General features: G+C 34.8%; 1 protein-coding gene and 1 long non-coding RNA gene across 2 annotated transcripts in view; one reads left to right on the top strand and one right to left on the bottom strand.

Moving 5' to 3' along the window:
• The window catches only part of LOC124645266 (glutamate receptor 1-like), a 58,892-nt gene extending 52,138 nt beyond the window's left edge, over positions 1-6,754 (bottom strand). Inside the window, exon 1 of the mRNA XM_047185063.1 lies at positions 6,658-6,754. Within this exon, the coding sequence (XP_047041019.1) occupies positions 6,658-6,754 (97 nt within the window). The remainder of the gene's footprint in view (positions 1-6,657) is intronic.
• A 6,202-nt stretch (positions 6,755-12,956) lies between these two features.
• On the top strand, positions 12,957-13,577 carry LOC124645090. Its single transcript, XR_006986157.1, has 2 exons — positions 12,957-13,118; positions 13,218-13,577. It is a non-coding gene; the product is annotated as an uncharacterized LOC124645090 (long non-coding RNA).
• Positions 13,578-13,807: the final 230 nt, after the last annotated feature.

The raw sequence follows: 13,807 nt of genomic DNA, 5'->3' as shown, positions 1-13,807 counted from the left end.
GGTTTGTCTGTACCGGCAACCTGTTTCTTTATGTAAGCACCCTTAAATTAGACTTCACGAAAGAATCAGAATGCTGAACGTAGAAAGTACACCTTCACAAAAATATCTTATAAAGTAACTTTATAAAAAGCTATTAAGTAGTTCAAATTGTTCTACTTTTACCTTCACTAGGATAAACAAATGACGATTCAATAGGGTGACAACAATCACTATAAGCTGGTAACTCGGAAATGCTTGTTAAAACTACTGGTGTGATGGTGTAACTGTAACTATTTATGGTTTCCGATGATTCGATTCCGATGAAGTTTTAAATTCATTTCCTGTTTTCTTTCTCACCCATCATGAATTCGGTTGAGTTTAGCTATCCGTAATCACGATTATCCGACTCAACTTAAAACGAACAAAAAATACACAGTGCATCTGCCATTTGGTTTCAAATTAACTTAACTATACAAAGTTCTACCTATATTTAAAAGAGGTTGTTTTCATAGTAAATAATTAAAATTATATCATATCGTTAAAAGCACTTAACGTTAAAAATACGTTGTGTTCAGGGCACTTGCGTTAAAAGCCTCCACTCTATATAGGGAGCTAAACAGCAGTGCAGGTATGCATTTTTACTATAGCGCTGTAATTCACCCGACCGCCGAAGCAGGACTATAAGCAGTTCTTTAGTCAAGCTATAAAATCAGCATAATATTTTGTAATTTTAGGTACGTAGATTCTGGCAAGTTGCCAGATTCAATTTAATCTTTGTACTGCGCGTTCCGTTGTGGTCATTTCTCCCGTAGCTCGCTGCCCCGCTCCGTGCCCACAACTCCCCGATCTACTCATGGAATTAAATTCTTATCGTGTGCACTTCGCTGAATATCTTCCAAGTTTACAGCACCATAATGAATTAATAAATCCCGAACGCACTTTGCAATTTCACAGGATACGCATGAAATGTGCCTGTCACAACTTTTTTCATTAGGTTTTTATGACTTAAGCCGTAATTGTGCCCTAAAATTAGATTCCACATAATGTAAAGGTAATTTATTGGCTAGGAATTCAGTATTAAATGAGGGAAAAACAATATTGCAGTTATCTTCTATTTAAGCCATAAGGGTTACCATGAGCTTGATACAATTTTTGTTATACCCTATGCGGCCTGTGCGAGATTTGTATTTGTATGTTTAGGAATCCTTTTGTTTAATCTTATTGTAAAAATCTATTCATTTAATAATGTCGGGTTACGTCTGTATGTTATAGGCAATGTGTATAATCCGGCATTGTATACAATGCCTAAAACGTTCAGGCAATGTATATAATACGATTCATTTCATACATTGCCTAGGTACTGTATAAAATGCCTGAAGCGCATCAGGCAATGTGTTTTTAGTACCTACCTACATATGAAAACTCTTTATAAGAGTTTTATATAGTTGAGGGCAATGTTGAAGTTTGATAATGTTGATTTTGAATTTGATCGGTATAAACAAACTTTACCTTAGGTATTTTTTTAGTAATATGTTATTACTTTCATAGCTTAGCACATACATAGCTTTTGTCTCAATTACTGCACATATGTGACTATATCTGTATGACTATAATAGTTACAAGTAGGAAGATTTTATTTCCTTTCAAATTATAATTATGTTACCCAAAGTTTATTAAAGGTATAATAAAAGCTTATTTTAAATACAAATGAAAACTGTTGGTTTTTTTCTTGTATCATGATCAAATTTTCATAATCAAGTGGTAAGAAATGAACAGGATGACTTTCTGCAGCAATTACGGTCAAGTGCACTTAGACCTTTAAATTTTCCATTCGATTTTGTTCTAATATCGCTGATGATAAGAGAAGTGGAAATGTCAAAATGTAAACCTCTACGAGCACTTGACTGTACGTTGTAAATGTTTATCCGAAGGGAACTGCAATGTGAGAAACGCTGTCTACGCTATTCTCCATACATTTCCTAGGTCAAGTGTAAAATACAAACATTCAATATCATTTCACACATTGCCTGGACGACCCCGGCATTCTATACAATACCTAGGAAATGTATAGAATGCCTGCATTAAACACATTGCCTATAACATATACAATGTGTGGTATTAGAATAATAACTCTTATTAATGTCTAACAATATTTGCAAAACAAAATTATATCCGTAATAGAACTGCGACGCGCTTCCAATGAAGGGCGTGTAGTAATTTGCCACTGAAACTTGGGCGCGCAATCCCAATTTCCCCAAAGTAAGTACGCGATAATTTGACAACTTCAAAGTATCATTCAGACACTCATGTCATGTAACAGATGCTGCTAGTGGTAAATAAATCAGAACCCGCCTAAAACCTTGAGTGACTCGCTCGTTAAGGCTTGCCGTACACAAGTGTGCGGAACTAAGTTGGCCCAAACTAACTCGAGCTATTAGTTTCCAGTGCCATGCAAGACATAATAAACAGATCGTAGAACATTTCATTTTCTAAACTTTAGTAATTATGGCAAAGGTTACCCTTGTCTTACATAGCATGCCCATTGAAAACTGTTGTAAATGCCTACCAAAAAGTGTATTTTAATCTTCAGCCAACCCCTTAGGTCTCGAGTTTTACAAAAACTTTTATCAAATTGTGTTGCTAAGAAACGACCCGAATTGTGATCTATTGGAGTGTTTTGGCTGTTGATTTTGTATCCATTTTGAAGAGAAAACTTTTTTAGCGGCGTTGTGCACTTTTTGTCATAGAGAAACTGTTTAACTCGCGACAAGACCGTAAGACGTGAAGGCCGTAAAACGTTCGTAGATCGTTCGACAATTACTTTTTAATGTTAAAATAACTGGAATAGTTCTGAATTATTATATTTTTAATGAAAGTACAAAGATAAATATACGATAACGCAATAAATTCAATATTTTACCACATAAATAATACTACTTTTATTGAAAGATTGATCCCTAACCATTCTAAAATATCTAAGATGCATAACGTTAGTATTCAAGTTTTCATTTCTGTCGGCACTCCCGGAGTACAACCCGTTGTTTTTATTTATCATCACCAACAAATCGACTGCAAGCAAGCAATACCTCCTATCTGACATTTTTGTTTCAAAAAACTTGTATCTACCAAAAAGGTTTAAGGTAGCTTAAGATTCAAAATAAAAACAAAAAACTTTATTAATCAATACTATGCGTAAATAAAGAAAACTTGGATTTTCAGTATCTCATTATACCTACCTCGGAATAAGGATTTTATTAAGTTTTATTGTTCCCCTTTAAAATCCACCCGGAGTCAGATAGGAGGTATTGCTTGCTTGCAGTCGAAATAGCACATAGATTTAAGTTTTACTTTTTTGTTAGAATCACGAATCCATCCTCCGAGCCTTTTTCCCAAACTATGTTGGGGTCGGCTTCCAGTCTAACCGGATTCAGCTGAGTACCAGTGCTTTACAAGAAGCGACGACCCGGGCAACCCGATACTCCTAGGTTAGACTGGTGTCAGACTTACTGACTTCTGACTACCCGTAACGACTGCCAAGGATGTTCAATGACAGCCGGGATCTATGTACAGTTTAACGTGCCATCCGAAACACATTCATTGGTGTCTAAGATATACTTAGAAAGTACATACAAACTTAGAAAAGTTGCATTGGTACTTGGCTGACCTGGAATCGAACCCGCGCCCTCATACTCGAGAGGTTGGTTCTTTGCCCACTAGGCCACCACGACTTTTAGAATTAAAATTTAGAATTAGAATCATGAATCAAAACACCTAAATTGATATCTACCTACACTGAATTATTATCTCATACTTTTATCGACCCAGGTAATATGCTGAATAAGATATTCATCCGGGTACAATTAATGTGGATGATGGAACGACTTGACGCAATTAAGTCACTTGACTTTTTCTGTAATTTACCTTGTCATAACATGACAATAACTTAATATTCACCTAATCAAACTACCTTTCAGGGGAACATTTGTGGGACGCCACTCTTGGAAAATATTAATTTACTCAGAACTCTCGAGCGATTTTCTGAGGCCTATACATTAAGCTCGCGGCTTGAGCCCGTGCTAAGCGCTATACTCAGTAGGAACATGCAATAGCTTTCAAGCAGGATTTAATGATAGAAATAAAGACGAAAAAAGCTGAAGACAAACCTCTATTCCAAGATTTGTCTTCAGCAACGAGCTTTATGGTGGTCGACTTAAAAAAATGTATACGTTATCTCGAATCTATAGGTAACAACTTTAGCAAATTAAACTGAGCGGAGAGCTTGACTTTCATGGAAATACTAATAATGCTATATTGTGCAATGGTTGTCAAGGTGTGTGGTACCTTATTACTTACTACCTATTTATTATTTAGAGGTAAAAATATAGATAAAGCTAGGTGATAAGTGACGGTGAAATAACTGAAAGGACTAACTACTGGAATGTTAATAAATTTTTAACTTCTACATAAGTAATATTATTATTTTTAGCCTATAATGTCCCCCACTGCTGGGCAAAGGCCTCCCCATCTTGCTTCCACACTTCTCGATGTTTCGACCGAATCTTCCAGTCTCTACAATAAGCGTCTAGATCGTCACACCATCTCTTCCGGCCAACCCTGCCTGCCCTGTAATAACTAAACAAAAATTAATTTTATTGGTCTTTACTTTTATATTAATATTCCTCTATCATACTTTTGTTATGTTTGATAAACGTAATATAAATGTGAGTATCGTTATAATTTACGAAATGAAATTAAAAACTACGTTGAAAATTTAGAGGGCACATAATTTTTTAGATCTTTATCATTCACGACGCACATTGTACATACTTTGTCCCAAAAATAATGTATGCGCATAATTTTGAACAGGTATCTTCTTAACACTTTATTAAGGAACCATTTTCACTAGCGCCTCCCTCGGCTACATTATTCAACTGAAGTTATTTATCTTGATATTATTTTACAATATACTTCATGTATATATTCATGTATGTATTCAACCTCACAGTTTGAAATCGCAGTTTATTTATTTTCAGTTTAAACAAAATAGAATTTAACTGTTGGATCACTATCTTTTAGAGAGCCAAATTCTAGTTTGCCTTTGACATTTGTTGTACAAATGGGTTGTTTAGAAAATTCACGCGGCACCGCTCAAAAGTGTTTTGATCAGCCCCGCGTGACGAAGCGAAATAAAAAGAGAGGAAGGTCTTGCATTCAAATGAGAGTTCTGTGTCAAGGAGAACACCGCAAAATACAAACTTAATTTTCTTGACCTCGCCACAGGTGAAACATACTCTGTTTATCTGTGTATTTTCCGTTGACTTTTAGGTACACGGATAAAAAATTTTGCTTTCTACAAGTTTGTTTATGGTCCAGTTAAATTTTTAGTTATATTTGAAACGGCTTACGCTGTGATAAGTTGTCTTGCGATTACTGTAAAATAGCTGGGAAAGATTCATAGGAATAGGTATGGCATTAAATTGTTAAACACTGACATTCTACAAACATTACTTTATTTGATTACGGTTACAAAGTAAATCTGAGAGATAGGTAGAGGCAGCAGCACTCAGCTGAGTGTAGAAAACATTTCTGTATTATTAGTTATAACGAGTATTGACGGTTCTCGCAGTTGTTTTGAACTAACTTTGGAAACTTTATCAAGTCTAGTGAAAGAAAAGTGGTTTTATACGAAATATTCAATTACTGCACTCCCAAACTTTGAATGGCTTCTATATGGGTTTTCGTTCATTAGCAGCTAATGTTATGATTTTCTAAGAATTCGGGCTTTTTCGTAGGTATAGTTCAGGATGTAGGTATATAATAAGGCAAACAATGGTTTAATATCACTATAAAGCAGCGCGATCAATTACAGTATTGTGTAATGTACTTTCTCTTTTGTAAACATGAGGGAAATACTTATACTAATTATATAGATCAAAAACTCCATATTTGTTGCCGATGGCATCTGACACTGCCACAAAAGCAACATGTTGGCCAAAAAACATAGTATTTTACACACATTTTGTGTTATTTGTAAAAATGTAGTAATTTGTTTGCTAGAAAAGTTTTGCATTTTATACTTTTTGATGCTCTTGGCAAAAGCCCGAGTTGTAGTGCATTTATCAATTATGACAGAAAAGTTAGCACAACTTTTAATAGTCGAATATTAAAGCTATAGTCGTTATTTGATGTTTTCTGTGTTAAGATGTAAGAACACGTATATTTATGTCTAGGTAGATTCTACATATTAGTAGGTATCCTGTAAGTCTTACAACCGAACTTAATTAGGTAATTGCGATTGAGTAAAACGCCTGTGGCGACTTTTATATTTGATATGAAATTGCTATCAGTATAGTTAGGTATGAATGTAATTGGTTTATTTTTAATGTTTAAAAATTATCGTATCCATCGATTTAAATAAAAACATGTTTCCTATAGACAATACAATTTAAAGGATACTTCGTGTTTAGTACGAAGATCAAAATTTTAAAGGCTCCTGTTAATGGAATAACCACTTGTGCGATTGACAAATTGACTGGATTTTCCCGCTTCCTTGATTTACAAATACCGTTCTAAGGTGACAACTATTGTCATTTATAAGCTATTTCATACTTTGAGACCCAGCTGTTTAAGTTGTGCAGTTACAGTTTCTTACTTAAATATTAACTTAACGATACTTACTGAGTCTGGACAACTTGAAGGCATCGGCAGTATTGATGATATCGACGTACAGTTGAAAATCTAGGCTCGACTTATTTGCGTTTGAGTGTTGCAACATCGCAAATTTAAATGCATTTTGAATCTCTTCAGTGTTCTGATCAAAAACCACTCCTGAAACAAGAAAAAAAAACCATTTTAATTATCACATACTGTACGAGTATTTCCATACGGGCAAAAATAGGTCCATCTCCCGAGCCCTTTTCTCAACTATGTTGGGGTCTTCTTCCGGTCTACGTAACTGGATGCGGCTGACTGCCAGCTTTTTACATGGAGCCACTGCCTATCTGACCTCCTCAACCCAGTTACCCGGGCAACTTAATAACCCATGGTTAGACCGGTGTCAGACGTACTGGCTTCTGTTTACCCGTAACGACTGCCAAGGATGCTCAATTCGTACCTAAGCAATTATAAGGAGTAAGACGACTAACGTTCTGTTTAACAAAGATTGTTAACTAGACGCGTTTTGAGTCATTTTAAGGGATATTGAGTATCGAATAAGTGAACCTAATACGAACATACCTATTTCAATTCACACCTGAGGTCCTGAGATTACCACAATCAACGGGACAAACGCGGTAGGTATTGTAAAACATATAATTAAAATATTCGTATGTGTTGTTTCAGTTACAATGATGGTAGGTTCATATACATGATGTATATTACAGTGACGTTCTTGTCTAAAAACGTATTGAACGGTAGATCAAATTCAAAAAGTCGTAAATGCAAGAAAATCAACCGGTTTGACATATAGTTTTTCTTGTATGATGTGACCCTGGTGAATAAGAGAAGAGCAAAAAATGCCGTTCTTTATAAGTAATATTACAAAGCCATCCCCTCTGATTATGTTATTTTCATGTCAGCGGTTTTAAAATAAATTAAATGAATAAAGCTTGTTCAACATAATTAGAGATAATGACAAATTCAAATTCAGCGCCGGCATTATAATGACGCTATAATTTAAGAGCAGTATAATAGATGCATAATGGTTGGGAATGCCAATGATTAAATAAAACCTTTAGTCGTTCATTGGTTTATGAATATGACTAGAGTGTGCGGCCGGCGTTCGCAATTTATTGTTTTGCAAGCATACGCGGGTATAGTATTCCGGTATGAAATTTATAGCTTTAGTCTGGCTGGAGAAAAATATGGATTTATTGGTCGAGCTTTGCAACAAATCGTTATTGCTTTTAGGGATCCGTTATTCCATACTCGATAAAATGTAAACCTTCGATTGGCTTATCGAGATGAATATACATTTATAAGTATTTCATACGCTACTTACATAGTTTGGTACTTATATTGCTTCTTTGTGTAAACTGCTGTATTAAAAATAGAATTATTTTAACTACGAGTACAAACATTAGAGTGCTGTTATAAAAAAAAAAAAAATTGAAAAATTTTAAGATGAAATGGGTTTAAGATACCAAAACCTAATATCAGTTTCTATTTGAGAAGAATTTTAACAGTAAACAAGAGTTTAGTGAAAAAGAAAAATGTTGTTGAAATTTTAATTACAAAGTAACAAGGAAACTTTTGACGCTAATTCTTTTTAAGTGCCAATTATTGATAGAACTTTTTTGTTGTAATGTGGCTTCATTCCCAAAAATAATGTACGGTCACGTTTCGTATAAACGTTTTAACATCGACATTTAGAGGATTACGACTACTGTCCAGTATATGTCCATACGTAGGTACATCGAAATTGAGTTTATTACGTTTCATAGATTGTCTACAAGGTAAAACAAAATATTTTCTGGTCAAAGTGATCACAACAAAACAACGTTCAAGTTCAATGAAAGTGCTCAAGGTTATTTTTTCTCAGGTATTATAGGTATTTAGAACAATAATTAATTGTCAAACCCAAACAAGCTATATCATTAACGGTATTGCTTCTACCAGTTGTTTGGACATTGCGGAATGTTCGTGCACATTGCGGAATCAGAAACATCAAAAGTTTAAAGCGTCATCAGTCATATCATAACTGTAAAAGTGAGGTGCCCAGTTACATTGTCCAGTTACTCACGCAGCTTGTAATTTTATTAGATAACCGTATTTCTCGTTTAAATTCCTTAGATGATGAAGAAAACATTATCATGTAGGCTGTGAACGTCAACTATGGTCAGTTGGTGGCATAATCAGCAGGTGAATAGAGATAGTTAGATTATACTTACAGAGAATAATTATTCTTTACTAGCTTCCGCCCGCGGCTTCGCCCGCGTGGCGTGTTGATGAAAAGTAGCCTATGTGTTAATCCAGGGTATCACCTATCTATATACCAAATTTCAACTAAATCGGTCCAGTCGTTTTTGCGTGAAAGAATAACAAACATTCCACTACATCCATACCAACTCACTAGCTTTTACATTTATAATATTAGTAAGAAGTAGGATATTAGTAGGATTACCTAATAAACAACACTGGAAATCACAAACACAAAGCACAAATTGTAAATACAAATTGTACCTATTGATAAATGATTATTGTCTACATGATATTCCAAGTAAGGGTTCGTATCAGTCGGTACATAAACAACTATTAAAATATACAGCTATGTTACTGAATCTATTCTAGCAGCGCTTCTACACTCACGGATTTTCCGCTCGATTCTTCCAAGCGCATCGTACGGTGGGTGGCAGCAAACAATTGACAACAACCAGCTCAGACGATGTGTCGGAGTGTGTCATGCATAAAAAGCTCACCGTAAAACCCGCTGGTGTAAAAGCGCTATTACACCTGTTAATGATAAAATAGTTTTCTGAAGCTGGTGCTGTTTTTTGACTGCGATGAATAAATTATTGCGTTTAATTAGGAGTTTTTAGTTGTATATATAAATTAGTTTATTTTTAGGTCATGTAAATCATTTAAATATGGTTGATTGTACAAATCAAATAAAAGGAAACCGCCAAAATTGGGCTAAAGTATGCACAGAATCGATATGTATATAAAAAAAAACTAGGTTTTTTACTGATTAAAAAAAAACATGTTATAATAATAAATTTCTATCGGAATGAGCTAAAATTATTATTTTAAATATAGTTTTTAGTTGAACTTAGTTCTAAAACTAGTAGGTCTAAAGAAGTTATTAAAAAACACTATTTTGTTTTAGCATTTTTGACATGAACATTATAATCGTTTATAAAAGAAAAAGGGACATTAGATGAATTATTGTTGTTTAAGTAAGTTATTTATTGATTTAATAATAACATCTTTCAAAATCGTGTATAGTGACTGTTTCAAAACGAAAACATATCAAAATGTCAATGTCACGTTATAAAATAAGACGTGACCTAAAGTTCTAGTTACCAGGTCATAACATCCCAAAAAAGAAAATAATGCCACGTCACTCCTGTAGTGTCAAGTCTCGTCTTTTCGTACTTGTGCGCTTACGGATGTGCTTACTCGATTTCTCCTATTTTTCTGACGACAAATTTGGATTGACTTTACGGACTTGTTATTGTGTATTTTAGTGGACATACCTATTTTATTTATTTTGGCATTATAAATACAATTCTTATCATTTTCCGCATAACCTAACCTAGTGACCCAAAAACATTATGTTCTTCTTAATTCCCATAGATTTTTGAAAACAATCTTTCTGATTTTGATATGTACGTGTTTTATCTATTAAATAACACATCAATGATTCCTGTTCACATTTTGGCCCAACGATGTATGGATCTCCTTTTAATTATTGCGTTTTTTTGTAACACATAATGTCTCTCAATTCAGTATTTATCTCAAGTCATAACGAACGAGACTGCTTTGAAACAAATAAAATTATCAATAGTGAGTAAAAAATATTGGCATGTATTTTTTTGTGTTTTTATTCTGTCGTGAACTGAACCCCGTGCGAGTAATATGCGACGCCATCTTACTAGCACATCAAATTAGTGCACATTAATTTGATGTGCGCTGTGAACACCACGGTACATTAATAGTGTTGTCCTATGTTTACTTAAAACGTTGTACATTCAAAAGTGAATAAATTAATTCGTATTCATCCCAAATGGGTAGACCTGTGTCTTACATTATCTTTGTAACTCATTGTAAGGTTAGTTTCTTTGTATAAATATGGTCAATGAGTGATTGACTATCTAATTTTCTCAACCCTGTGACCCGAGCAACCCATTAGTAATAGTTGGTTTTTAGATTTTCTGGCACCTGACTATCTTATCCTATCTATTTATTATTACGTATGACTTAGGCGTATTCACGTGGCATGCCAGTCTCTTGGGCAAGCTCCCAGATTACATTAATTTAAGTACATATTTTTTTCTGAGTTGAAAGTTTTTGATTACCATTGCTAGTCTTAAATAAGGAGTAGTAAAATGATGATGTAAATAGTAATATAATCACGTCCTTATGGTAAGAAATGTAATACAATAAACTTTCTACGAAACGTATACAAAAGAGTGTATTAGCTAAGTGCTCATTAGCCGTTGATTAGTGAAGCGAGGCGAGTCGCCATATCTGTCTCGGTGTTTTGTATGGCGATATGATTGAGAATGGCTGGGTCTCACAGTGGATATGTGTCGGATGACGTGGAATTAATCTGCGTCGTGTAAATAAATGTGGGGTGTATGTCAGAGCGACGACGGCGGCGGCGAGGCGGAGCGTTTGCCTCCTCTCTCCGGAAGCGCCCATTCTCAACAGATTGGAGAATATACTTGTGTACGCCGCGTAAGCCTTGCCAAATTATTCTTTACCCCTAAAACAGAAACAGAGCCTTTATCATCTTGTGTAATAGACGCCAGTAAATCTACCTTGAAGATTGAAAATTATGACACCAAATGTGTTCTTTACAACCACTCAGGATACACACACTCTGAAGCAAATGATCTGAAAAATTATTAACAACTTTTGTTATAAGTCTGATCGGAAATTTACTGTAAATACCTACTGGTACCCGCTTCAAGTGGAGATTTGGAGAATTCTACCGTTAGCATCTCAAGATATCTGTTTGTTAGCCAGCAAAGTGTAATAATGTACCAGCGGTTGCGTTTCTGGAGCTTCATGTATATTCAAAACACAAACAATGTATTGAGGCTTACTGATAGAATGTATAATATGGGTGTACAAGACTAGATTTATGTAAACCAAGACATGTTCTTTATGTGCTTGATGCTCACACTATTATTCTCTCGCTAGCCGATCCATTAATGGCGATTGGATCACACGCAAGACATGTCACAGACCTAATCATACTTCAATTAGTAGGTATGGTCCTTAACAAGTTTAGTAGGGGCTCGCCATTTATTTAGACCAGTGTTCAACCGATTGTAGCATGATCTTTGTCCAAATGTCGGGCTTATATACCTAGCCTTTTTCATTATGATAATATGAGCAATTTTTGCCGTTTTGATGATCATATGCTTGATTTAAAGTCATTGATCGGGCTGAACTGTTTTATTGACGAGTAGGACATGATTCAAGTATTTCCACTCTGTATGCGCCATGATAGCCTAGCAACACAATCTACGATTTTGATAACATACTTTTCTTTTCAGACAGTCCAACGATATATTAAAAACAACGAGTCAAGTGGCACGAGTAAAATTTTAAAATAAACATTTTCCGGCTACCATTCCACATGCGCGATTAATTCACGGTGTAATTAATTTAATCAGTCGTTGTCAATGCAGCTAGCGTTTATTTTACGCATTAAGGAGATTATTTTGTGCTATCGGCCGGTAATGTTATCACACGTGTCGCCTCGGACGGTCGGAGCCGCGCCACGCTAATTTTAAACTGGACGTACTCGTACAAACAGCTTAACTATATCGTTTATGTGTTTCTATTAAAAGCGCAGTTTCATTTATGAAGGTAGTATCTACGTGAGTTGCATGTGTTTGTTCAAGACACACAACATCACTTAAATCAGTATACATTTCAGGAATACTTACTAGTTAATCATATTATTATTTCACACTTAGGTATTTGTATTTTACTTTTTGCATCACTTAATATTTTCTACTAGTATATTACAAAGCATTTGTACGTCATTTAACCCGCTTGAGTAGTGAATTCCAAATAGTATTGCTGTCGTGCTCGCTCTTAATAGACCTACAGCAGGCAAGACTGAGTTAATTTTACCACTGGGTCACGATTGATGATTTTGTTTTTAAATCGTCGGCAAGGAATATAAAAAAAGGCATATAAAGGAATTACCTATGAGAGTTGTTTAGAAAAAATGTTAGTTTATTTACCACTTTATTTCCGACAGTAATAATAACGTTGTACTAATTTGTTTCTACTATTAACCTTTAAGTATGGACGTGGAGTCTCACAGGCTACTTAATGTTTACGTTTTCATAGTTTCGCCTATTTCCCCCTGCTCCCCGCGATTGAGCGGCTCAGTAGCTTTTGTTTTAGTTGCCAAACTACCAACGAGGGTGGAGGTTGTGTCGTCCGGTGAATGTCACGTGAGTAATAACCATATAAAAATTGACTGGAGCCTGTCAGGCTACACGTCCATTGTTGTCATATAATATATTTTATAAGGGCGATTATGTTTATTTCAGATTTTGTAGTACAAAATGTCAAAAATAAATAATGCAGGTAATTCTAAATCAAAAGGACCGTCTACGGGTTCTATTCAAAGCCCTGCGCGAAAAAAATTTCGTGTCGCAGATCCAACTTTCAAACAAGAAGTGAGTGAGTTGTTAGCTACGGATCAGTCTGACAATGAAGAGAATATTGAAGGTTTGTTTATAGTGGAGTCCGAACTAATACAAAATCATGAGAGTGCCAGTGATGAAGATCAGGACCAACATCGATATACCTATGTTTATGTTGGATGCAAGAAATCTGTGTGTCTCCAATGTTCTAGACGTTTGTGCACTGACTGCCAATAAATTTGCGTTATTAGACTGTTGTCAATATTTTTTGTATTAGTTACCTGACGTAGTTGTTTTGTGTTTTTGGTTCCTTATGTATTATATTTTATGAAAAAATGACTCATTTTGTTATAGTAATAAGTTTGGCTGTTTTAAATATCTAAAAATGTAGCCTAAGTAAATTTAGACTTAAAAGTGCCATAATTTTTGATTTTTCACATTTCTATATTTTTTAAAATAAAAGTTGATTACAGAAGCACGTTATTTTATTGCTA

The sequence above is a fragment of the Helicoverpa zea genome, chromosome 31 (assembly GCF_022581195.2).
Source record: "Helicoverpa zea isolate HzStark_Cry1AcR chromosome 31, ilHelZeax1.1, whole genome shotgun sequence".
NCBI classification, from domain to species: Eukaryota; Metazoa; Arthropoda; class Insecta; order Lepidoptera; family Noctuidae; genus Helicoverpa; species Helicoverpa zea.
Note: the sequence above shows the minus strand (reverse complement) of the source record. Positions and strands in the feature narration are given on the sequence as shown.